At 45.6% G+C, this 26,081-nt stretch overlaps 2 protein-coding genes across 2 annotated transcripts in view; one reads left to right on the top strand and one right to left on the bottom strand.

Annotated features, from left to right (window-relative positions):
• Positions 1-10,436: 10,436 nt before the first annotated feature.
• Positions 10,437-12,367, bottom strand: LOC134028678 (inhibin beta B chain). Its single transcript, XM_062472371.1, has 2 exons — positions 11,777-12,367; positions 10,437-11,342 (listed from the first exon to the last, which is right to left on the bottom strand). Exons 1-2 carry the CDS (start codon positions 12,168-12,170, stop codon positions 10,570-10,572), a joined length of 1,167 nt encoding a protein of 388 aa, XP_062328355.1. The 5' UTR covers positions 12,171-12,367; the 3' UTR covers positions 10,437-10,569.
• Positions 12,368-14,682: 2,315 nt separating this feature from the next.
• The window catches only part of LOC134028722 (R3H domain-containing protein 2), a 42,886-nt gene continuing 31,487 nt past the window's right edge, over positions 14,683-26,081 (top strand). The window contains 2 exon segments of the mRNA XM_062472469.1: positions 14,683-14,903; positions 15,436-15,514. The gene's annotated coding sequence lies outside the window, so the exon portion shown is untranslated.

The following is a 26,081-nucleotide window of genomic DNA, read 5'->3' as shown; positions in this document are numbered from 1 at the left end:
GGCTGCCTCTTGTGCATCGTGCCTTTATCTAGCGGTCTAGCGGTCAGCATTGTAAATGTAAATTGATAGAATGAAATTACGTTTCAGTTTCAGATGACAAATAAATAACTGTCACTTAATAATATGAAACAATTGCATGAAAATAATAGTATTATGAAAATATTTTATCCTAAAATTTGTGTCGCAACCGACTCTACAATAACCTGTCCTGCCCTGCTATACCCTACCCTACATTATTTTATCCCACCTTAGAATTACCTACCCTATCCTACTATAATTTGCCTGGATATTACCTATACCCAATCCCCTATCCCTGCTATTAGCTACTCTACTATAACCTGTCCTTCTATAACCTACTCTACCCTGCTATATTCTACCCTGTAACACACCTGTCTTGCGATTACCTACCCTACTATAACCTACCCTACCTTACTATAACCTAACCTACCCTACCCTACTATAACCTACCCTACCCTACCGTAACCTACCCTACTCTGTTATGCACTGCCCTATTCTAATCAACATTATCCTGCTATAACCTACCTTACCCTACTATAACCTACCCTACTCTACTATGCACTACTCTACCCTACTATAACCTACCCTACTATGCACTACCCTACTATAACCTACCCTACTATGCACTACCCTACCCTACTATAACCTACCCTACTATGCACTACCCTACCCTACTATAACCTACCCTACTATGCACTACCCTACCCTACTATAACCTACCCTACTATGCACTACCCTACCCTACTATAACCTACCCTACTATGCACTACCCTACCCTACTATAACCTACCCTACTATGCACTACCCTACCCTACTATAACCTACCCTACTATGCACTACCCTACCCTACTATAACCTACCCTACTATGCACTACCCTACCCTACTATAACCTATACCCTATGCTATTCTACATTATCCTACTATAACATACCCTGTAATCTACCCTACCCTTCCATCACCTACCCTACCCTACTATAACCTACCCTACTCTTGTGATTCTACATCATCCTACCCTACCCTAATACGCACTTCCCTACCCAGCTCTCACCCTAGGTGACGCTTACTGCATCTTTGCAAGTTACTAAAAGGAAGTTATCTACTATTATACATATCAATGTGGAACAAAGTAATGTTATTGGAATTACCTATCTAGGTTAAATGGGTTAGTTAGCTAGCTAGCAAGCTAGTGCTCATCTATTATACTGTTGCTAGCTTGTAATAATCAATTATAGGCTTGCTGTTCAGTCACTAGCCAGTAACAATTTTCTATACTGTACAGTGGCTATCTCATAACAATCAACTATAGGGAGTCAGGTGGCTGAGCGGTTAGGGACACGGGCTAGTAATCTGAAGGTTGCCAGTTCGATTCAAATGACGTTGTGTCCTTGGGCAAGGCACTTCACCCTACTTGCCTCGGGGGTAATGTCCCTGTACTTACTGTAAATCGCTCTGGATAAGAGTGTCTGCTAAATGACTAAATGTAAATATTTCACGAGCAAAGTCTAGGCGATCTAGAGTGTTCACTGCTATACAGTAGCTAGTATTTTTCTATGATATAATAGCTAGCTATCTTGTAACAATCATCGATACAGTAGCTAGCTAGTTATAATCCAAATGTATTCATTTTACTGTACCGTAGCTAACTATCATCTTCTTTTATTGCAATACCCTAACATCGTACAATATGTTTTAATAGCATAGCATTGCGTTATCCGACTAAAGTTTACACTTTGGATATAGTTATATGGACTTCTATTGCGCCAGAAAAGTTCATTTAATCAAAGAAAATAAATCAAATCTGTGTGATCAAGCAAAATACAATTTGAAATTATTCCAAAAGACAATGCAAGATGATTGTGAAGCACAACCCTATACAGGGCACATATACCTACACATGCGTGAGAGTTGGCCGCCCTGCCTATATAATGCAGGGCATGCTGAGCAGAGCAAAGATGATAGTAGTCTGATGTAACATAGACAGGATATATTAGGTAACTGGGTCTGTCGTAATAGGATCTTCCTGGGGATTAAAAAGTTATTTGAAGTTATTCCAAGGTCCAGTGTCAACAGAGCACTCAAGCACACGTCTCTGCGTTAAATCTCATAGCTCGTTCTATGAATTTCACTGGTTTCATTTAAGGTACATTACATTTACATTTAGTCATTTAGCAGGTGCTCTTATCCAGAGCGACTTACAGTAAGTACAGGGACATTCCCCCCGAGGCAAGTAGGGTGAAGTGCCTTGCCCAAGGACCCAACGTCATTTGGCACGGCCGGGAATCGAACCAACAAACTTCTGATTAAAAGCCTGACTCCCTAACCGCTCAGCCATCTGACCCCCTTCATTAAGATTGAGAGAATGGTGATCAATATCTTGATTGATCTAGATTTCTGGGAAAGACTGTTATCACTGCATTCTGTACGTGATAATGCTGCCTGTCCAGTTCTTCAGAGGTTCTAAAACTACGTTTTACTACATTACCTCAGTCCGGCCATGTGTTGAGAACATTTGACACATTTCAGACATTGAGGCTGCCTTAGGCCTACTCTTACCACCCATTATGTAGGCTATGCATGGTATTACGTATTACGTATGATGATTACAGGTGTTGTTGTGGCAGTGTGCTGTTGATTGGAGGATCTAATAAAGCATTTAAAAGGTAATTACCGTAAGACATACGTAAGGTATGTCTTTCTGCTCCTCTCTCTCACCAACCGTCTCTGGAGGAGGGGATCCCTCTCTGAATTGCTCCTCTCAAGGTTTCTTCCATTTTTTCTCCTGTTGAGAGTTTTTCTGGGAGTTTTTCCTTGTCTTCCTTGAGGGTTTAGGTTGGTTGAGGGGCAGTTCTATGGGCATATGTGAAGCCCTCTGTGACATGCTTGCGTGTAAAAAGGGCTATACAAATAAATTTGATTTGATTTGATACCTGACCTGGGCCATTTTTATGATAACTTTTTAAGATTAGGTGCGTTTGAAATCCTTGTTCACTTGCTTAACTCAAAGTAAAGTAATATATAACTAGAGAGGGTACAATTTCTGGGGAAATTGTAGGGTGTGCTTGCTTGCGTCGGTTGCACAGGGGTCCGTTTTTGAATGACATTTTTACAACTGATATTTCTGTATACTTTATATAAAAATGCATACTTATTATTTATAAAGATTACATAGATTTAAAAGCATTTTTTTTTTGCTGCTCATTTACAACTGAAAATACGAGTGAAGTGTAGAATAAAATGGATGTCTTATTTCACCTGCAAGAGGCAGCCTCATCGTTGAATCAAAACGAATAAATTTGTCAGACCGGTGTAAAAATTGACCTCATCTCTATGACTTAAACGTCTTTTTAAGTTTTTCCCTTCTCGTGATATTTTAAGGAATTTAGCCTACTCATATTGCATTCATTCATGAATAAAGAACCCCCTTTGAAGATTATTCTACGACGTTACCGGCAGTATAAGATGGAATCGCGATTCAAACAGTACCATCTGCTAACTGAAAATATGCCCCCAAAAACGTAAATAAGCTTGACATTTATTTAGTGGAAAATCGCTTTCATAAAAAGCTCACTGGTAGCGATCATTGTCAGTAACAACGCCAAGTGCGATATAGCCCTGTGTGGAGAAGCTGCCCCGGTAAATTGTACTACTACAGTACAGTACTAGACTACTGCTGTGTTCGTCTTGGTAGCGATTGCGTTGGTTGAATTGGATTTAACGTTCCGTTGTACGGTTTAGGCTGAAATTAATTATTTTCATGAACAGATTGACAAAGTTTAGGCTGTGGCAATGAAGTTAAGGTTAGTAGTTAGATAGATTTTTGATTTAAGTAAGGGGAGTGCCGAACATGTTCTGTCGCCGTTTGACTTCCTACAGCTGTGTAGATGTTTTTGTAGTGTCTCGCGTAGGCTACAGCGTTGCAGTGAGCTACACTGGTTTGAAACCACAGGTAATGATAATTTCACCCACAAATCGTTTACTTGTAATGTAATGTCATAATAAATCCTACAACGAAAATGTATTTGTGAGGAATGTTTATTTTAACGATTGAAAACAGATGCATCATAGACCACTGTAGTATGTGTTGCCCGGGCAACAGAGGCTAATGTCATGATGCTAATACTTCAGTGACATAGTAGACTACTGTTTCCGAAAGTAGATGTACTTCCTTAATAAAATAAGCTTATATTGTACATTACACGTCACAATTGTGTGTCATATCACAAAGTAAAATTAGTAAATAGTTATCACCCTGGCCTCTTTGCTTGTGGCGTTTCTGCAGCTGCCTTGCAGTAAAGCAGTTAGCTTAGCTCTCCCAGAAGTTAACGAGCTGCTAAACTAATGTTCTGCTAGAGGTAGTCACGCGAGTCTTCGTGACGTTAGTGACGTAAGTAGCGTCATTGACTGTGGCTAGCAAGTTAGCCACCGTTAGCTTCACTTTTCGCCACAAAAACTTAATTTCCACTTAAACCACCCTGTTTTGTTCAAGTCCTCAGCACATCGGTAATTGAATAATTGAGCTCGCTGTTTGATTTTTCATCATCAACAGCCATCGCGAATGTCACCGAAACTCTCTAGATCTTTAGATTTCAGGATCAAGGGTTGTGTAGATGCAGAGCTATATTCTTAGACAACAACACACCAACAAGAGGCTGTGTTGTGGAGGATGACTCTGTGTTCGGTACCTGTTCAGTTGTATTTACTGTTCTGTTCTCAAGGTAGGCATGGCGTCTTATTCTAAGTAACCAGCTTAGACTTGTTGATGCTACCAGAAAAGCAAGAGAGAGAGAGGGAGAAGAGAGACAGGGAGTAACAGAGAGTTAGAGAAAGAGAGGGAGAGAGTTAGAGGGAGGGAGGGAGAGAGAGAGGGAAATAGCGAGATGGAGAGAGGGAGAGGGATGGACAGAGAGCGAGATGAAGAGAGAGAGAGAGCGATAGAGAGAGAGTTATCCATCCAGGACTTTCATCCCATGGCTGCGAGGACTCGTCTGACACCTTAACCCACTGGGTTTATAGGATTGGACGAGGACGGCGGGATTAAGGCATTAGTGGCACATAGCAATCAGTGTGTCTCTGGGTCAGTGTGTCACTATACCAGTGAGTCACTGGGTTTCCCAAGGTACAAGCTTCTTTCGGTTTAAAACCAAAGGCATTGACTTCCTGGAGTGTGGTTCGCTAACCTGGTCACATGGGAGCTGTGAGACACTTCCTGTGTAGACTGGCAACATATCCTGCAGTCTGACCTCAATACAAGTCTGTCTGTCTGTCTGTCTGTCTGTCTGGCTGTCTATAAATATGAATAGCATGTCAAATGTACTGTACAGTCATAAATATATATACATAGATTGCCCAATAGGTTATGTATATTCTCACTCCTCATTGTCATATTTCTGAATTTTGAATCAACACGATTACTTATAGAGACCATCCAGATTAATTTATACAGAATTAAACCCACGTCGTGGAGCCAGTCTCACTGGATTCCTAAATGATTGCATGAGAAGGAGAGAGGGAGTCAGGTGGCTGAGCGGTGAGGGAATCGGGCTAGTAATCTGAAGGTTTCCAGTTTGATTCCCGGCCGTGCCAAATGACGTGTCCTTGGGCAAGGCACTTCACCCTACTTGCCTCGGGGGAATGTCCCTGTACTTACTGTAAGTCGCTCTGGATAAGAGCGTCTGCTAAATGACTAAATGTAAATGTAATGTAAACTAGAGAGGGTACAATTTCTGGGGAAATTGTAGGGTGTGCTTGCTTGCATCGGTTGCACAGGGGTCCGTATTTCTGTATATTTTATATAAAAATGCATACTTATTATTTATAAAGATTACATAGATTTAAAAGCATATATTTGTTGCTGCTCATTTACAACTCAAAATACGAGTGAAGTGTAGAATGAAATAGATGTCTTCTCATTTCCCCTGCAAGAGGCAGCCTCATAGCTGAATCAAAACGAATAAATTTGGCAGAGCGGTGTAAAAATTGACCTAATCTCTATGATTTAAACGTCCTTTTAAGTTTTCCCTTCTCGTGATATTTTCAGGCATTTAGCCTACTCATTGCATTCATTCATTAATAAAGAACCCCCTTTGAAGATTATTCTACGACGTTACCGGCAGTAGAAGATGGAATCGCGATTCAAACAGTACCATCTGCTAACTGAAAATATGCCCCCAAAAACGTAAATAAGCTTGACATTTATTTAGTGGAAAATCGCTTTCATAAAAAGCTCGCTGGTAGCGATCATTGTCAGTAACAACGCAAAATGCGATATAGCCCTGTGTGGAGAAGCTGCCCCGGTAAATTCTACTACGGTACAGTACTAGACTACTGCTGTGTTCGTCTTGGTACTGTAGCGATTGCGTTGGTTGAATTGGATGTAACGTTCCGTTGTACGGTTTAGGCTGAAATTAATTATTTTCATGAACAGATTGACAACGTTTAGGCTGTGGCAATGAAGTTCAGGTTAGTAGTTAGATAGCTACACTGGTTTGAAACCACAGGTAATGGTAATTTCACCAACAAATCGTTTACTAATGTCAGAATAAATCCTACAACGAAAATGTATTTGTGAGGAATGTTTATTTTAACGATTGAAAACAGATAACGCTACATCATAGACCACTGTAGTATGTGTTGCCCGGGCAACACAGGCTAATGTCATGATGCTAATACTTCAGTGAAATAGTAGACTACTGTTTCCGAAAGTAGATGTACTTCCTTAATAATATCAGCTTATACTGTACATTACACATCACAATTGTGTGTCATATCACAAAGTAAAATGAGTAAATAGTTATCACCCTGGCCTCTTTGCTTGTGGCGTTTCTGCAGCTGCCTTGCAGTAAAGCTATAGTTAGCCTAGCTATCCCCCAAGTTAACAGATGCGAAACGAATGTTCTGCCAAAGGTAGTCACGCGTGTTTTCGTGACGTTAGTGACGTAGTGACGTTAGTAACGTCAGTGACTGTGGCTAGCAAATTAGCCACCGTTAGCTTCACTTTTTGCCACAAAAACTTAACTTCAGCCTAAACCATGCAACGGAACGTAAATTCCAATAGAAGCAACTCAATCGCTACCAAGACGAAACTTTTGACACCTACGTTGTCTATGTAGGCCAAATATTGACTGAGTTTTAGGGGGGCAAAAAGAAATAAAATAATAATAATAATATATATGTGAGAGAACAAAGGTTGTGCTCTCGCCGAAGGCTTGAGCACACCCAATGAGAAAGATAATACGTTATTTTTAATTTTGCAAGCGTCAGTTATACTGGTATCAACACAGCTATCCTGCTACCCCACAGTGTTTAACCTGGAGCCTTTGCATACAATAACTCTCTTAGTTGTCCAGTTGTATATCTCGTGCTTCTTTGCCGTGTCTGCGCTGCCTTATTCCAGGGAGTCAGGTGGCTGAGCGGTGAGGGAGTCGGGCTAGTAATCTGAAGGTTGCCAGTTCGATTCCCGGCCGTGCCAAATGACGTTGTGTCCTCAGGCAAGGCACTTCACCCTACTTGCCTCGGGGGAATGTCCCTGTACTTACTGTAAGTCGCTCTGGATAAGAGCGTCTGATAAATGACTAAATGTAAATATTTCACGAGCAAAGTCTAGGTGATCTAGAGCGTTCACTGCTATACAGTAGCTAGCTAAATGTGCAGATCTAAGTAGCAGACACTGGCATGAACACATGCACCGTCAAAGCCCTGCCAGCTCTTCACCAGCTGATTTAGCTGACGGTTGAGGCCTGCGAGGCTAACTGGCTGACTGACACTGCATGGGAAAAATGATGATGATATGAAGGCACGTATCTGTGGCGTGTTTGCTCTGCAAACACAGACGGTCCATAAAATCACTTCAACTGTTTGTTTTGAATAAACACGCTCTTTGCCTTTGAGACGTTATTGATTTAGTTCTGTGACATATTTCACCTTCCTTAGCTTGGGAAGGTGAATAGAGTTGGGGTCGCATTTAGATAGCGCTGTGCTTGATTTACACCTCATTGACGCACTGTGTAGGAAAATTAAATGTATTTTACTATTGATGTAGAAAATGTGTCTTCATCAAGGAAAAATAAGGTCATGCCATCACAGTATGCGATCACATTTTTTATTTGTTTAAAATATATTCTCCTTGTGTCATACAGTATGAAAATCTATTTAAGGTATAAATTATTGTACAAATTATTCACAATTCGTAAAATATAATATATATAAAAATATGACATATCTATTCAAATTTATATTGAAACCTGGTACAGTAGACAGAAATCCCTTCTTAATTCATAGGAAAGGAGACAGACAGCGAAACACAGTATTATACACAGCAGGAAAAAAAAAGGATTGCTGTTTCAGGTAAAGAGTGCCAGAACTCTTACCTATGCGTCACTTAAAAAGTCTCATAAATACACCATATAGGCCTGTAAAGTGCGTATGCAGAAATGGTGGGACAGTTTAGTATTGTTTTTTGAGAAAAACAAATACGGAATTTTAACCTGTAGAATCAATACAATGCAGCGCATATTGTGTCTGTGTTTTTATCTATAAGCTTTGTCACTGAAGAATGACACTTTTGTGACATTTAAGACAGGGGACAGGAAGTGCTTAGTGCAAAGAAAACACAACAGAACTAAAACAGGAAGTGCTTGCAGATTTACTGCATCAAGGTGCGTTTTCTGAGTGAAGCTTAAGTTAGGAATTACTACAGTTAATTCACGACACGCACCAAGCAGAAAGACCATTAGCTTCATAACCTATCCAGTGTAAACATGGTGGGGGATAAAAAATTAAAGTTTGACATTCAACGATTATTCCTTTGTTCAAATGATTATTCCCAGATGAAAACATTTGCTCCAAAGCTTACTATTTACATAATTTCAAAACTTTAGACTTTGGAAAAAGCGGACTGTGATGTGTCCGCAAACCATGTCCATTGACCCACCTGACTCCCAGACCTTCACTTGTGGCACTGAGGCAATAGCTAAATGTTGACTCACAGCGATGAGTAATAACCTAGGGTTCATGTCATCAAAAGCCTGTTGCCTAACTGATGATTGAGAGTCAATAATACAGTGCAGATGATGAGCCGACTCTTTCCAGACCCCTGGGGTCTGTTCAGGAGAACTTACTGCTCTTCACCACCAGCGTCACTCATGTCTTGTGTTGCATCAGTTAGGAGCTAAACAATGACCATGTTTCTTGTTTAACAATAAACAGGAAACTCTGTCCAAGGTGGCGTGGGGGGTAAGGGGGTGATGTGTGACCTGCGACCTCTTGATATGAAGTCAAATGCACAACAACTGAGCTTTGATTGCCATGAAATGACAGATCTCTATCGATTGTTGTGGGATATTATGGGATGTGGATTCATTGGGATGTACATTCTCGTTGAAAACGGTTGGTTGGAAACAACCCACTTTTCCAATTACTCAACCGAGGGGGAAGGCACACTGAATTTATTTAATCTTGTCCAAATCAATCTCTTCATGCAGTTTGGAAAAGAACCAATCAGGAAACATGTTCTAAAGCAGGGGTGGGGCCATCGTTGAGCTGCTGATTACAATCATAAACGTTACTGTGATTGGCCCTTGGGAATTACGAGATGAGAATCTTATTGGTCCCGATGGCAACAAAACCACCAATCAAGAACATCTTAAAAGATTCTAGTCACACAGAGAGACAATCCAAGTTCCCTTTAGGAGGAAAGACTAATCCGAGCATGTGCAGGTTTGTCTCTTTGGGACCAGCTGTGGTGGGAAACACATGACAGATGTGATGCGAAGCTCTCTCCCAAACGGCCCTCAGACTGAGCACCGCATTGACTATTCCTAGCGTGCAAAACATACAAAAGGTAAAAAAGATATATAACACACAAAAAAAAGAAATGTCATAATTAACACTACATAGCACACAGTTTAAACAGTAAAATGAAGGCTACTGTATATACAGTATGAATCTCTTGTTGTCTTTGTATAACTCATAACTACTCTCCCACCTTCAGGGCTCCTTGAAGAAGTATAATGACAGTTGGCATGTTGTGTATGGTTCGTCTCTTTGAACACTGGTAGAACAGCAGATGTCTACAATACTTTGTCTGTCCTGTGTGTGTGTGTGTGTGTTTGTGTGTATGTGTGTGTGTGTGGCTGTACTGTGTGTGTGTCTGTCCTGTGTGTGAGTCTGTCATGTGTGTGCGTCTGTTGTGTGTGTGTGGCTGTCATGTGTGGCTGTCATGTCTGTTGTGTGTGTGTGTCTGTACTGTTTCTGTGTCTGTTGTGTGTGTCTGTCCTGTGTGTCTGTCATGTGTGTGCGTCTGTTGTGTGTGTGTGGCTGTCATGTGTGTGTGTGTCTGTCGTGTGTGTGCGTTGTGTTGTCCCCGCAGGCCTCCTCTGATTGGCCTCCTCTCCTATGTGCACCCGCAGGCCTCCTCTGATTGGCCTCCTCTCCTATGTGCACCCGCAGGCCTCCTCTGATTGGCCTCCTCTCCTATGTGCACCCGCAGGCCTCCTTTGATTGGCCCCCTCTCCTATGTGCACCCGCAGGCCTCCTCTGATTGGCCTCCTCTCCTATGTGCACCCGCAGGCCTCCACGATCATGTCGGGCATGTCTTTCTTCACGATGCTGTGCTGCGTGTCGAAGTACACCATGGAGAGGGGCGCGCGCTTGATAGGCACGCAGCACGACGACACGGCCGTGTTGATGCCGTTGGCCTTCAGCTGGCTGAACACAGTGGCGTGGAGGGACGAGGCGATCCCGGGGGAGCCCGAGTACAGCTGAGGACACTGACCCATGCAGTAGTTCATGTGGTAGCCCTCTGGAGCGATGATCCAGTCCTGCCACTGGATGTCCTTGAACTTGATGTAGAAGTCCTTCTTGCAGCAGATGCTGGAGTCTTCGCCGCAGCGCAGCGAGCGCTTGCTGAGGACGTGCTTCGACTCGTCGTCACGGAGACGCACCTGCGCCACCAGGAATGGTTGGTGCAAGGCGTCCGCGGCGCCCCCCAGGGAGCACAGGTTCCTGCCGTCCTCGTCGCAGGTCACCTCCAGCCGCAGGTGTCCCTGGCCCCTGTCCAGGAAGGCCTGCAAGGTCTGTGTCAGGGGGAAGGTGTGCCAGTTCCCCTTCTGAACCTCCAGCAGCTTCTGGAGGACCAGGGTGCGGTTGGAGGCGCCCTCCCCCGAGAGGAAGACCTGAGCGGAGACGCGGGCTTCGCTGTGGGGGGTCTGGGAGGAGCGGACGTACAGCCACAGAGAGGACTGGAGCACCTGGAGCCTCTGGCCTTGCTGCTGCAGGAACTGGAAGGTCAACTCTGGCTGGGAGGTGGCACTGCTACCCAAGTCATCTGTGGACAGGAGGGACAGAAACACTGCTGGTCAGCTTGTACAACTCATCAACCTCTTATCAGCTCAGCTGACTAGGCACGGGCACCTCATGAGAGTTTCCCTCAGGTATTTCATGGAACACCAGAGTAGGTTTATTCACACGCAAAAGAACAATTCACGCCCAGAAGATTTTTAATTCAGAAAAAAATATTAAAGGGGTGACATTCACATTGTTTAAGAATGTAAAACACGCCAGACGTTGTGTCCATTTCATGTTTCAATGTGCGCAATTTAGACTTTCTTGTTTGAAAACAACGTAAGAGAGCTTGTGCGTAAAATAATCAAGTTCACTGACGGGAATAAAAGCGCACGGTAATTACGATTATTTATGACAAAACTACACAACAAAGCTACGTGGAATTAAGACCATCAATAAAAAAGCTTTAGAACTTACCGAAATCCGCAAAGCTCACTATTTCATATCCTAGATCTTTTGTATAAGTCGAACTGTTTTCAAGCTCAAGTGTGCCATCCGGTCTCACTCGCCCCGCGTGCAGTTTGCGGAGCGCTGTGAGGAGTGCTGCGCGCGGCACCGTGTGTGTAATATTTGGTCTCTCTTTCAGGTGCAGCTTCTTCAGAATGTGCTGCTTGGCGATTTCAACCATGAGCCGCTCCTCGGATTCCTTCTCCAGCGGTGGGGTGCCACAGGACGCACATCCCGTGGACCCGCCCGCGGTGGTTGCCGCGTCGGTACCGGACCCGTTACACAGCAGGGATGTCATCAAAAGCAACGTTGGCCATATGCAGTAGAACAGCATGCTGGACTCTTCTGAGCGGCGAGAATTCATCTTAGAGAAAGGCACGGTTGATTGGGAAGATCTTGAAAGTATGTTTAGTTGGCGTTCTTTTGGAATCAGAGTGTGTTCTTGGAGTCCCGTGTTCTCGCGGCAGGATACTGTGGAGAGTGGAGAGGACGGATGGTTCTTCAACACTTGATGCTGGACAGATCTAGGGTAATCCACCAAAACTTGTGACACGTTGGAAGGACGCACCAATGAGAGCATCAAAGAATTTACAGGCACCGACACTTTCACCCCCCTCCCTCTTCTATTTGTCTTCACACACGCGCGCACGCACTCTTCTCTCACACACACACACACACACACACTCACACACACACACACACACACACACATACGGGCACATGAGACAACTAGCGAAAGATAAGTGATCAAGAAGCGGTTACAGGCATATCGGCGGTATGTCAACTTTTAAACCAGCCTATTTTCCTGGCCTATTTATGTAATCAGCTGTGGGATATTAATGCAATGGCAATCGATGAGACTATCAGCCCCATGTAAATGTCACGTAGACCTGCCATGTAGTCTTACGACATGACGCAATGAAAAGTCCCGATGGCAAGGAGCCGAAAAGTAACGTTACCGATGATTGATCGAAGTTCAGCTGCAGTGCCCTTTACCCTAGTTTTCAATCTCAACACCTGGTAAAATGAAAGGCAGCACGTGTCGTATCACATACATTATGCAATTATGTCCCCCTACCCCCCTGTTCAGTAAGATGAGACGAATCATAGCTCCTGCTGCTGTGAGAAATGTAGAACACGGTCGACAGTTGATTTATAGGCTACCTGAGGAAATAAAGTCACGTCATTGTACAATGTGTGTCTGTGTTTGATTTCCAGTTACATTATTACAATATCGGAACTGTCTGAAATACCCCACGATTTTCAGAAAATACCCTTTAGTCATCTCAATAAATGTATAGTTCTCATATTATAGAATCAGAATCAGAATTCGGTTTATTCGCCATGTATGTTATACAAACACGGAATTTACTGTGGCAGGGAGGTGCAAACACTAAACATATACGAATCTTAAATTAAGTAAAGGTACAGAAGTTTAACTATTCCTAAGAACTAAACAATAGTGTTTCTTATAGAAGGGTATAGTACTTATAGTAGGCCTAATGTAGTAGAAGGCTACTTAAAGTATAGTATACTTCGAATACAATACTTATAAGTACTTATAAGGACACTTAGGGTGGGGTTCAAATAACATAAAAATGTATTTGTAGTCCTTTTTTACAAGCAATGTCACAGAGGGCTTCACATACGCCCATAGAACTGCCCCTCAGCCAACCTAAACCATCAAGGATTGCCCCGAGGTTCAGACCTCCAGGCATTTACGAGTCCGCGTCTGGCGGTGTGTGGGTCCACAAACAGACGGGCCCTGGTTCCTGGTCACCCCTTGAAAATGCAGCACGCCCCGCTTTGGTGGCCGATCCTGATCCGTGGAATACATTTCGCTGCACTGTTTAATATTTAATTACATAATAGATAGTGGACGAAACGACTCGAGCATGTTTATCAGACTAACATCAACCTAAGCCCGCGCTCTGTAAAAGGACAAACTTTACAGACCAAGTTTCCAATGATGATGTTTCAATATCTTTAGTCACAGATACCCAAAACTCACAATGTCGTGGATTTGTAAAACATACAATAATGTGTCATTGTATTGTCCTGGAAGTAGTCATAAATAACCCACACAAAATTAACTAAAAAGATTTGATGTTAGTGTTTGGTACAGATTGGAGGAAGCATTTGAGTCAGTTCTTGAGCGTCGCCTTGTGGAGAGATGTAGAAAGTGAAACGCACTTAGTCCAACATGATTCACTCAGAGCCATTGAGAGAAATATATGGCTCTGGAGTCACTGCAAGTCCATTCAACCACCAGCAACTGATTAAATATTTAGCATTTTCCTGAAATTACACGATTTGACATTAACATTACAGAAGGATTCCAGTTTGTCACGCCATTGTGGCCCAATTTTAAAGGCTTCATTTAGCCAAATCATGCTATAATGATTCATCTTTATGTATTTCTAAGACAGTTTGGTGAGTGCATGCTCACACACGCGCACGCACGCACGCACACACACACACACACGCGCACACACACACACACACGCACACACACACACACACACACACAAACACAAGGAGCAATAGCCTACTGGTCAAATGATCAACAGGTTGGGAGGATATGTGATTATTAACGCCTCTGACAAACTAATTTAAGACCAACTAAGACACAAACGGGGCCTGATACAAGCACATTCACAAAGCAGCACAGACATCTAATGTTTACTGCAAATTAGAAAGGATCAGATTTGCTCGAGCTATGCACGACTACGCCATATCCTCCTTATAATATGTTGCTGTATTTATCAATATAATACGCCATAAGGTTAACAACATTTAATATTAAATGCATCAATTTTACACACAGGTGGATTTAATTGGCGAATAAAATGACGTTACCAACGTAGTAACGTTACACAGCTCGCTACACAGATGAATGACGCCGACGCGCAGAAGCTGGAGCAGAGGGGAATTAAAGGACTCGTTTAGTTTTATTTTATTTTACTTAAAGCCCCTAGCCGTATTGTTTGCTACGTTTTTCTTTTAAATTATTTCTTTCTAACAGCCAGTAGAAAGCCTTTTCTACTGACTGTTTTCATTCTCGGTGTGGTCCAAACGTTCGGGTCCCTCTCACGCGGTGGGCTATGTTTTGACAGTCGCTGTCTTGCGTTGTGCCAACTGTACATGCTAGTCTAGCTAAAAACTGTAGAGCTAGTTAGACGGCTGGCAATCTAGATAGATAGAGCTAACAATGTGAGGGTTTACTAGCAACAACAAGGAGTAGTGCTGGCCGATTCTGGACGTTGTCTTGCCGTATGATATGTCTCTCGATTATTTTAACGCGAGTTAGCTAGCCGCCGATTCGTAGCTAATGTCTAATGACGTTAGGCTTGCCAAGCTGATTTGAAGCTAACGCTCTATGTATGTACTTGATTGATTGAAAGAGACCCCGCTGTTGTAGACAGACAGCTAGCTAACTAGCTCCAACTACAAGTTGTTAACGGTGGCTGCCAAAAAGGTGAATAGCAGCCTTTATTCAGATGTATTTCATTGTCAGCTTTGCTGTTGCTAGCCAGCTAGCTAATCTTCGCTGCTTGTTGTCAGTGACAGTGTATCAACTCGCTTGCTACCGCTCTCTTAACGCTATGACACCTTTCCTGCCCACACAGACGTCAACCTAGTTCCACATAGCAGAGGTAGCAACACTACAAGTTTGCCACAAGACTCCAGTGGACGTCTTTACCCTTGGTAAGTAGTATATTCTAAGTAATATAATCTGTAACGTTAATAGTTTTTCCAAAACGCCCTTGTTTTCCGCCTGCCCAGTTAGCTTGCCAAACCACTGTCAGATCTGACTAGATTGCTGACAGCTAATGGTGTCTTTAGGTTTATAGATGACCCCTATTTAGACCGATGTTGCATCTGACATTTGGCTCATTCTGATCGAGGCATGTTTTGCATCCTGCATCAAAAATGGACCGAGATGGAGAGAACCGCGGTGCCGGTTTCAGCACCTGGACAGCGACCTCGCTTAGCCCCTCGGTCACAGCCGCTTATAAACCGTGTAGAAACAGATCCAAGTGACTCAGTCCACCTCGTTAAAGTTTATTTTTCTGGTTCTGTATAATTTCCACAGGAAGTGTGTCCAGGCTTGTAGGATCATATCCTGTACTGCAGAATGTGAACACGCAGCAGCAATTTAACTGTCTTTGAAACAGCTGGATGAACCAGGGACGTGGTGGGATTGAACTTGATGACGTGGTTGTGATAGTTAATTGTCTACCTGTAGTACAGAAAAACTAGAAAAAAAAGTAGTACAGTTGTACCGGTACAGTTGTAAAGTAGTACAGTTGTAAAGTGGTACAGTTGTACCAGTACAGTCGTACAGTTGTAAAGTGGTACAGTTGTACAGTAGTACAGTTGTAAAGTGGTACAGTTGTAAAGTGGTACAGTTGTACAGTAGTACAGTTGTAAAGTGGTACAGTTGTACAGATACGTGGTGGATTAATGCCTCCAATCAATATTGTCATTGTAGTCCTGTGTCTCTAAAAGTCCCTTGCTTCATGAGAGACAGACAGAGAGAGAGAGAGGGGGGGAGAGAGAGAGAGAGAGGGGGAGAGAGAGAGGGGGAGAGAGAGACAGAGGGGGGGGAGAGAGAGAGGGGGAGAGAGAGACGGGGAGAGAGAGAGAGAGAGACAGAGATGGGGAGAGAGAGAGATGGAAGAGAGAGAGAGAGAGAGGGGGGGAGAGAGAGATGCGAGAGAGAGAGATGGAGCGGGGGGGAGAGAGACAGAGAAAGAGAGAGAGCTATGTTGGCTTTCTGCCCCTAGCTGTGGCCTGACCTTGTGACCTGTACATCAAGAATAACTGACACCATAGACTCCTCGACATTCAGTTGGAAACCATGGTAACAGCTACTCAGCGGTTGACTGATGAATTGATTGGTTAATTGAAGGCTGTGGGCTGGCTGGTGAGTACAGTGGTGCTGGTGTAAGAAGCTGATCATGTACAGTGGGATGGTGTGGAACCTATCCTATGAGTAGGGTTTGAGAGAGAAGGAGTGTCTGAACAAGCCTGTGTATGTGTGTGTATGTCTGTGTGTGTGTGTGTGTGTGTGTGTGTGTGTGTGTGTGTGTAGAGCGGACCCTAGAGACCAGTCTCTAGTAGGTGTTATTAAACCAGTAGTCTTTTACTGTTGATTGTTTTTTTCTACAGGTACACTCTTGCACTTTTTGAGTTTCATGTTGTTTAATTGTAACTTGTTTAACTGCATGCTCTTATGGTTCCTCCCTTTGGCACTTATTTGGTTTTTCACAATGATGTTTTGGCTGCTCGCAATGTTTGGGGCTATCTCATTGTTAGGATCAGTAACCTATGCTCTTTTGTAAAGCTCTGTCTTGGAAGTCGCTTTGGATAAAAGCGTCTGCTAAATGCATGAATGTAAATGTAGTCTTCACGCCTGTGAATGTAACAGTGGACGAGAGGGCGTGTCCTGGCTTCCTGTCGCCATCCTGCTTCAGGGATTCAGATTCTTCTTTTCCATGGTTACAGTCAACAAATGCACAGTTTCTACCTAGATGGTTTTTTCCTTGAGATTTAGAATCTTTGATTTACCTACAAACTAAACAACCAGAGTTGGTGTTTCTGATCGGGTATCTGATGGTTTCATTGCGAATGGTTTCATTCAGTAAGTATTAAAACCATTTAAAAAGCCTAAATGAAGGCTGTTTTTCCGCGTGTTTGTGAAGCAGGCATGCGCAGCTTGTCTCTGTCTCTGTCTGCAGCAGCAGTGTGGCTTTTTCTAGAGAGATTTGAAGAACTATTTATAGATCTCTGCTGGAGCACAGAGAGTGTTGCTGCTGCTCTCTCTATCTCCGTCTCTTTACCTCTCTCTCTCTCTCTCTCTCTCTCTCTCTCTCTCTCTCTCTAACTCTCTCCCGCACTCTCTCTCGCTCTCTCTTTCTCTCACACTCTTTCTCACTCACTGTCGATCTTGTGCTCTCTCTCTCCCTCCCTCTCTCTCGTGCTCTCTCCCTCTCTCCCTCTATCTCTGTCTCTCTCTCCCTGTGTCTCTTTTCTTTTTCCCGCAATCTCTCTCCTTTCGCTCTCTGTCTCCTCTTGTGTTCTCGCTCATGTCTCTCTCTGCCGCTGTAGGTTCTGTTTATGGCTTTTTCTATCTGTTTGTGCTCTTTATTTCTCTCTTTCTCTTACTTTTCTCTTTTTTCCCTCCCTCCCTCCCTCCCTCCCTCCCTCCCTCCCTCCCTCCCTCCCTCCCTCCCTCCCTCCCTCCCTCCCTCCCTCCCTCCCTCCCTCCCTCTGTTTCTTTTTATGTTTCCTGGTATCTTCTTGTCTGTGTGTCCTACATCCTTTCTCTCTCAATCCTTCCCTATCTGCGTTTCTCTCCTTCTATTGTTTGTTAGATGTAAATTATGGATCATAGAAAGAGGGAGGCGACTGGTTTCCTGACTTGTGTGTTGTCGTGCCGACCCTGTCGGTGCCTGTCACCCATCTCACTGGTGCAACGACAAGAAGTTGAGGCAGCGGGGCGCAATGAGAGGACAGGAAGGAACACAGAGGGAAGGGGAGGGAGGGATGATCACCAACACCCAGTCATAGCCTCTGAACAAGTCACCACCTGGACTCAGAGCAACAGATAGCGCCCAACATGTGAAAGGAACACAAACTGGAACCTAACCCACACAGCCTGTGCCAGCATGGAGGAAGTAGCCCTCTGAACCGCCAGCTACTCCTCTTAAGTGGTTCAACAGCCAGATGGTCCACTGTGATTAGGCTTGGTGTTCAACACCAAGTGGCTTCCCTGCTTCTCCCACAATGCCTCATTACATAGGCATTGATCATGTTAACCACTCTGCTAATCAGAGTTAGCCAGGGCATCTCTTCTGGCCATGAGGTGGTGTTGATGATGATGATGATGAGGTGGTGTTGGTGATGATGATGATGATAAGGTGGTGTTGAGGATAGGGTTTTTTTTTGTTGTTGTGAGGAATAGACCTTGCTGTACAGTGAGGACATGGGCTAGGCTACTTCCTCCATACACAACCTGCAGCTCTGACTTTCCTCACTGTGCACCAATGAGCTCCAAGGCTCAGCTGTGCTAATATTAGCCAACTTATTATGAGTGAAGGAACAAGTCTGTTTGATATGAAGAGCAATTCCCTGCAGATCAAAGTCATGGACTCAAATCCGCTCTGTAAGGCACTTTGGATAAAAGTGTCTGCTAAATGAATACATGACATTATAGTTTATTCAAAAATCATGTTTGTGAGAAACATAGTGTTTATGGTGAATCAATATGCTTGTAATGTAGATTTCAAAGATATACAATCACGACCCACGTATCAAGTTTGTTGGCTATTTGGTTTGACATATGACCTGTGGATGCCATTCCCAGTGAATGAGGGTTGAAAGCTATCTAGCGTAGTGAAGTCTAATTGGCTAGCTCAGCTGGTGATTCTTGTGGTTGCTAGGGCTTGTTGTTGGTAACTATGGAGTAGTACAGTCGCTCTTCTCTGTGGCTCTGCTACTTTCTGGAATAAAAGGTACCAGAGACTTTCCAACACACACACACACACCTACAAACACACACACACTTCCAGTCCTGTGTTGAATCATCACTGTTCCTGCAGGGAATATTCTCACCACACAAAGGATATGGTTTGGATGGGTATAGCTCAGGGGTAGAAAAATAAATAAAAACCATCAATATACATATTAGGGGTGGGGATTTTTGGGTACCTTTCGATTAGATTCTTGGGGTCACGATTCGATAAAAAAAATAAAAATAAAATCGATTCACATCAATTTGCTAATCAATATGAATCGCTTGCAGACTGAATCACAGTTCAAATGTGAATAAAATAAATTCTGCCACCCCTAATACATATCTGCATGTCCGATATGTACTCGTATGACATAGCCATGTTTTAGTGACGTAGGATGGTTTACCACTAATACCCTAATAATATAATGTGTTGTGTGACAGCTCTCTGTCAGTGACATAGCACCTAAACACAACTCCTTAGGGGCCATGTGATAACACATTAATTTAACACATGCTTATCCGAAGCAGGAAGGAGAGGGGGGGAATTTGAACCTGCAGCCTGTTGATCTGCAGTCCAACACATTACCACAGAGCTCTACCCAGCCCTTGTCTTTTACTTCCCCATGGTTTGGTGCTTCTCTGCAGGGTAGACTGTGTTCAGTCCTGCAGCTTCAGCAGTGTCCAGACAGGGAAAAGGCTGGTTCACAAGCTGGTTCACAGGCTGGTTCACAGGCTGGTTCACAAGCTGGTTCACAAGCTGGTTCACAGGCTGGTTCACAAGCTGGTTCACAAGCTGGTTCACAGGCTGGTTCACAAGCTGGTTCACAGGCTGGTTCGCAGGCTGGTTCACAGGCTGGTTCACAGGCTGGTTCACAAGCTGGTTCACAGGCTGGTTCTCAGGCTGGTTCACAAGCTGGTTCACAGGCTGGTTCGCAGGCTGGTTCACAGGCTGGTTCACAGGCTGGTTCACAGGCTGGTTTGCAGGCTGGTTCACAGGCTGGTTCACAGGCTGGTTCTCTGGCTAGTGCTCTGGCTGGTTCTCTGGCTGGTTAACAGGCTGGTTATCTGGCTGGTTAACAGGCTGGTTCTGTGTCTGGCCAGGGGACTGTGTGACAGCCTGTTAAAGCTGGGGTTTCCCACACATACTGGCCTGGCTGTCAGTGCAGCGGGGTGAAAGAGAGGGTGGGGATAGAGGGAGGGGAAGGAGACAGACATGAGATGGGAGGGAGGGAGGGAGAGGAGGAGGAAGGGAGGGAGAGAGAGAGAAGTAGGGAGGAAGGGAGGGAGAGAGGGAGAGAGGGAGAGAGGGAGGGAGGGAGCAGAAGGAGGAAGGGATGGAGAGAGAAGTAGGGAGGAAGAGAGGGAGGGAGGGAGCAGAAGGAAGGGAGCGAGCGGTGAGCGTGTGATGTAGTGAGAGAAGGAGGGAGCTAGCGGGGACAGAGAGCGGGATTCATGCAGGCTAGTGCTTCATTCAGAAAAACACGAGAATCCTGAAGAAGAGAACAGTCCTCCTCGTAGAGCAGGGCCGGGACAGGACGACCGGGGGCGGAGCGGAGGGACGACCACACAGAGAGAGAGAGAGAGAGAGAGGGGGGGGGGGAGAGAGAGAGAGCGCAGAGAAACAGATCCACCACCCTCTAAAACCATCATTTGGTTGCCGTGGGGGATGGAATGTCTGGTGGTGTTTCTGTAGACAGAGATCTCGTCAGCGCAGCGCCTGCTCTCAGATCAGCTCTAACCAACTTCTGTCTTCCTCTGACACCTGGTCCTGCTACCCACATCAGGAACCTACACTCTAATGACAGTAAGATGTGTGTGCAAGCGTGTGTGAGTGCATGTGCGCGTTTGTGTGTGCGCGTACATGCGTGTGTGTGTGTGTGTATCTAGCCTACATACAGCACTGTTTCCATGCATTCAGCTCGGATCAGACAGACAGTTAAAGCAAGTGGAGGAATATTATTATGAAAATTATGATTATTATTGTTGTTATGATTGTGTTGTACCTCGCGCGGCTCATTGCCGTTTGGGACGTTCTGTTCCTCTGGTGGGATTAAGTCTTTCTAGCACCTTCTGATATGTGGGAAACTGCTTTGTTTGGCAAGGCTGATGACAGTTTGGTAATGCTGGGGTGGACAGGACGAGAGGAGCAGTATGAACCAGAGCTCTCTCTCTGAGACTGAGTGTGGAGGAGGTTATTTACAGACTCCCTGCACCGTTTAAGACACTCGCTGTTGCAGAAGTAGATGGCATACAGTGTGTGTGTGTGTGTGTGTGTTTTGTGCAGGCTCACCAACGCCCACAAACACACACACACTTTGTGGAGGCCAGTGGTGAGGTAATGAGGAATTCCCTGCTACTGTCTCTCCCTGCTGTAGGCGGGGGTAGGAGGAGGAGAGGGGCGGGGGGAGCAGGAGAGGGGGAGAGGCGAGGGGGGCGGAAGGGGGCGTTGCCGCAGCTGTCGCAGAGAAGAGAGGAGGATGACGAGGGAGAGGGCACCCCCTCGCTCTGCTTACGTACATGGAGGAGAGAGAGAGAGACAGAGAGAGAGAGACACGTGTGTGTGGGGCTGTTATGAAACAGCCTCGCTGGAGAAGAGAAATAGCATACCGGACTGCAACAAGAATACAAACCTCTTCGCTAGTCAGCGTGCTGTCCAGGTTCTCACCTGCCTCTCTCTGTCCAGGTTCTCACCTGCCTCTCTGTCCAGGTTCTCACCTGCCTCTCTCTGTCCAGGTTCTCACCTGCCTCTCTCTGTCCAGGTTCTCACCTGCCTCTCTGTCCAGGTTCTCACCTGCCTCTCTGTCCAGGTTCTCACCTGCCTCTCTCTGTCCAGGTTCTCACCTGCCTCTCTCTGTCCAGGTTCTCACCTGCCTCTCTCTGTCCAGGTTCTCACCTGCCTCTCTGTCCAGGTTCTCACCTGCCTCTCTGTCCAGGTTCTCACCTGCCTCTCTCTGTCCAGGTTCTCACCTGCCTCTCTCTGTCCAGGTTCTCACCTGCCTCTCTCTATCCAGGTTCTCACCTGCCTCTCTGTCCAGGTTCTCACCTGCCTCTCTCTGTCCAGGTTCTCACCTGCCTCTCTCTGTCCAGGTTCTCACCTGCCTCTCTCTGTCCAGGTTACTTTATCACCCCAGGATGCAGTGTTCGGGAGGGAAATTGAAAGGACGGGGTAGAAAAACAGGAAAGAGGAGTGTATAGAGAGAGTGAAGGAGTGTAGAGAGAGAGTGAAGGAGGAGTGTATAGAGAGAGTGAAGGAGGAGTGTAGAGAGAGAGTGAAGGAGGAGTGTAGAGAGAGAGTGAAGGAGGAGTGTAGAGAGAGAGTGAACCAGATAGAATAAGAGCGGAGGAGAGAGGGAAAGTGCAGTGAAGCCTCTTGAATAAAAAATTCTGTTCCTATAAATAGCGTCATCATGGCCTCAGCTGAGGCAGGGCTGGAGAAACTGCTTCCTGCTCTTCCTGCTCTTCCTCCTTCCTCTCCCTCCTCTTCTCCCTCCTCTTCTTCCTCCTTCTTCCTCTCCCTCCTCTTCTCCCTCCTCTTCTTCCTCCTTCTTCCTCTCCCTCCTCTTCCTCCTTCTTCCTCTCCCTCCTCTTCCTCCTTCTTCCTCTCCCTCGCTTCCTCTCTCCTTCCTCTCCCCCCTCCACTGGTTACTCAGACAGCCTTCGCTAGTGTTGCTGGACACTGTGTGTGCATACGTTCTCGAGTGTGTGTGTTTATCTGAGTGTCCAGGCGTGTGTGTGTGTTCTCTGGTGTCATGGGAGATCATGTCCAATCGCGGGAGTCGGGTGGCTGAGCGGTTAGAGAATCGGGCTAGTAATCAGAAGGTTGCCGGTTCGATTTCCTGTGCCAAGTCTGTGCCAAATGAGGTTGTGTCCTTGGGCAAGGCACTTCACCCTACTTGCCTCGGGGAGAATGTCCCTATACTTACTGTAAGTCGCTCTGGATAAGAGCGTCTGCTAAATGACTAAATGTAAATGTAGATCGCTGATGCTGTTATTGATGATGATGATGATGTTGATTGGATGAAGATGACGATGTTGAGCCGTCATTGATGATGATGAAGAGGAATTGGAGCAGCTGGCCAGCAGCAACCACAGGGCTTGTTAAGACCAGCCTCCTTCCCTCCCTCCCTCCCTCCCTCCCTCCCTCCCTCCCTCCCTCCCTCCCTCCCTCCCTCCCTCCCTCCCTCCCCCCCCTGCCCCCCTCCACCCTCTCTCTCTGTCTCTCTTTTTCTCTCTCTCTCCCCATCAGCCCCTCTCTCCTCTCTTCAGAGGCTATGACTGGGTGTTGGTGATCATCCCTCCCTCCCTCTTTCCGTCTTTTTCCACGGACTGTTTTAGCATGCAGAGTGGGCTGCATCCTGCTACCTGGGAAAACGCTCTCCCAGGAATCAGAGCCGAGGGAGGGAGGGCGGGCGGAGGGAAGGACAAATCAATAGCAGGCCCTGGAGTGGGTGCTGTTGTAAGCAGGTTCTCAGTCAAAGCTGCTGTGGTTGTCCTCCTGCTTGAACTGTTTCTATTCCATTCACACCTGACTACCACTTCCTGCTGTCCATGACTGCTGGCATGCAGGAGAGACAGGCTCCTCCTCCTCTGACTGCTGGCATGCAGGAGAGACAGGCTCCTTCTCCTCCGACTGCTGGCATGCAGGAGAGACAGGCTCCTCCTCCGACGACTGCTGGCATGCAGGAGAGACAGGCTCCTCCTCCTCCGCTGACTGCTGGCATGCATGAGAGACAGGCTCCTCCTCCTCAAAATGAAGATGGAACCCGCATCATGTCTCCCTCCCCATCCTCCTCTCCTCCATCCACGCCTCTCCTCCTCCCATACCCCCTGCCCTACTCACCACCCCATCCTTGTCTCTCTCTCTCTCTCTCTTTCACACACCCTCTCACTCTCGCTCTCTCTCTCTGTTGTTTTGCAAACTCTGTTTCTTTCATGCTTGTATGGATTGTTGAGTCTTAATTTGGTTTAAAGACATTTCGATTGTTCAGTTTGCAGACAGACAGAAGACAAACTCACTCAAGTCAAATGGCCGTAGGTGAAGGAGGGGCTGAGAGCATGAGAGAGGATGAGGGGGAGGGCCTGAGAGGGTGTAGGAGAGAGAGAAAGACGGTTTTCAAAGCTGGTTGGTTGGCTGGTTCTATAAGGAGACTGGCTGACTGGTTTTAGCAGTCGCCTGACTGACTTCTCAACAATCTTCCTGCATCCACAGGCTGCCTGGTCCAGGGTGAACTTCAACTTGGTTCAATGTAGGCCTTGTGAGCGGCAGTTTACTATGTCATTTAGTGTTGTATATTGTGGTATATTGTTGTTTTCTGCAGTGTTGTATTGTTGTACAGTGTAGTGTATTGTTGTACAATGTAGTGTATTGTTGTACAGTGTAGTGTAGTGTTGTATTGTTGTACTGTACTGAAGCACAGTTTAGGGTTTCAGTAGTGTTATGTAACTACAGAGCAGACACATTGAGTTAGTGTCATCAATATGCAATTCACCAGTGTGTGTGTGTGTGTGTGTGTGTGTGTGTGTTTGTTATTGAGCCAGCGTGTTATGTTCTTTGGTACACTGGTAAGTACACAGAGCAGTATAATTGGACAAGGGGGGTGAGGACGAGGGAGAGAGAGATAGAGAGGGAGGGAGAGAGAGATGGAGATAGAGAGGGAGGGAGAGAGAGAGAGAGAGAGAGAGAGAGAGAGAGAGAGAGAGGGAGGGAGGGAGGGAGGGAGGGAGGGATGAGGTGTAGAGGGAGATCTCTGGTTTTCTCTTGGTGACAGAGCCTGTTGCCATGGAGCTGGGTCTCCCATTGGTGGAGGCTTGCTCCAATCGTGTAACAGCACAGGCTGTTTCATCATTGAGAATTTTTTCCTTCTTCCTCATCTCTTTCCACCGCTCTCTCTTTCTCACTTTCTCTCTCCCTGCGCTCTTTTTCTTTCTTCTCTCTCTCTCTCCTACTTTCTCCCTCTGTCTCTCTCCCCCTCTTTCTGCTTGCATACTAAACTAGCAGAAGTGCATAGATGACATCATGTTAGTGGAGTATTGAGGACAGGATCTCAGCCAGTTCTGACACAGTTCTGTGTGCCAGTTAGGAGTCTGTATGGCTGCTGGCTCAGCCTGCTTGATGTTCAGACCCTCTGACACACTGAGGCACTGGATGTGCCCCTCCGAGGCCTGGACTAGGGCTGGGACTAGGACTAGGCTGGGACTAGGACTAGGCTGGGACTAGGACTAGGGCTAGGACTAGGGCTGGGACTAGGACTAGGACACGGCTGACTGGTTAAACTGAGCTAGTAGTGTAGATGTTGGTTGACTGGTTAATATGGGCTATATGTGGATGCTGGCTGGTTGACCGGTTAGCCCAGTATGTGTGGGTACTGGCTGTCTGGTTAATTTTGTATGTGTGGACATTGGCTAACTGGTTAATCTGGTATATGTGGGTGCTGGTTGACTGGTTAATCTGGTGTGGATGCTGGTTGACTGGTTAATCTGGTGTGGATGCTGGTTGACTGGTTAATCTGGTGTGGATGCTGGCTGACTGGTTGCTTCTAGGCTCTAGGGTCCACTGTGCAGCTAACCAGTGTGTCATCTTCCAAACCCCTGTGTGTGTGTGTGTGTGTGTGTGTATTCAGACCCAGGTAGTCTTGTGGCTTGTCCTCATGTTGTGAGTGGAAAGGGTCTCCCTCTCCTCAGTAATGAAGGAGACCAGGATTCCCTCCTGGATGACATCCATTATGGAGATGGACTAACAAACTTATCATTCAC

Source organism: Osmerus eperlanus, chromosome 1 (assembly GCF_963692335.1).
Source record: "Osmerus eperlanus chromosome 1, fOsmEpe2.1, whole genome shotgun sequence".
In the NCBI taxonomy this organism is placed as follows: Eukaryota; Metazoa; Chordata; class Actinopteri; order Osmeriformes; family Osmeridae; genus Osmerus; species Osmerus eperlanus.
This window is presented reverse-complemented; position numbering and strand designations above follow the sequence as displayed.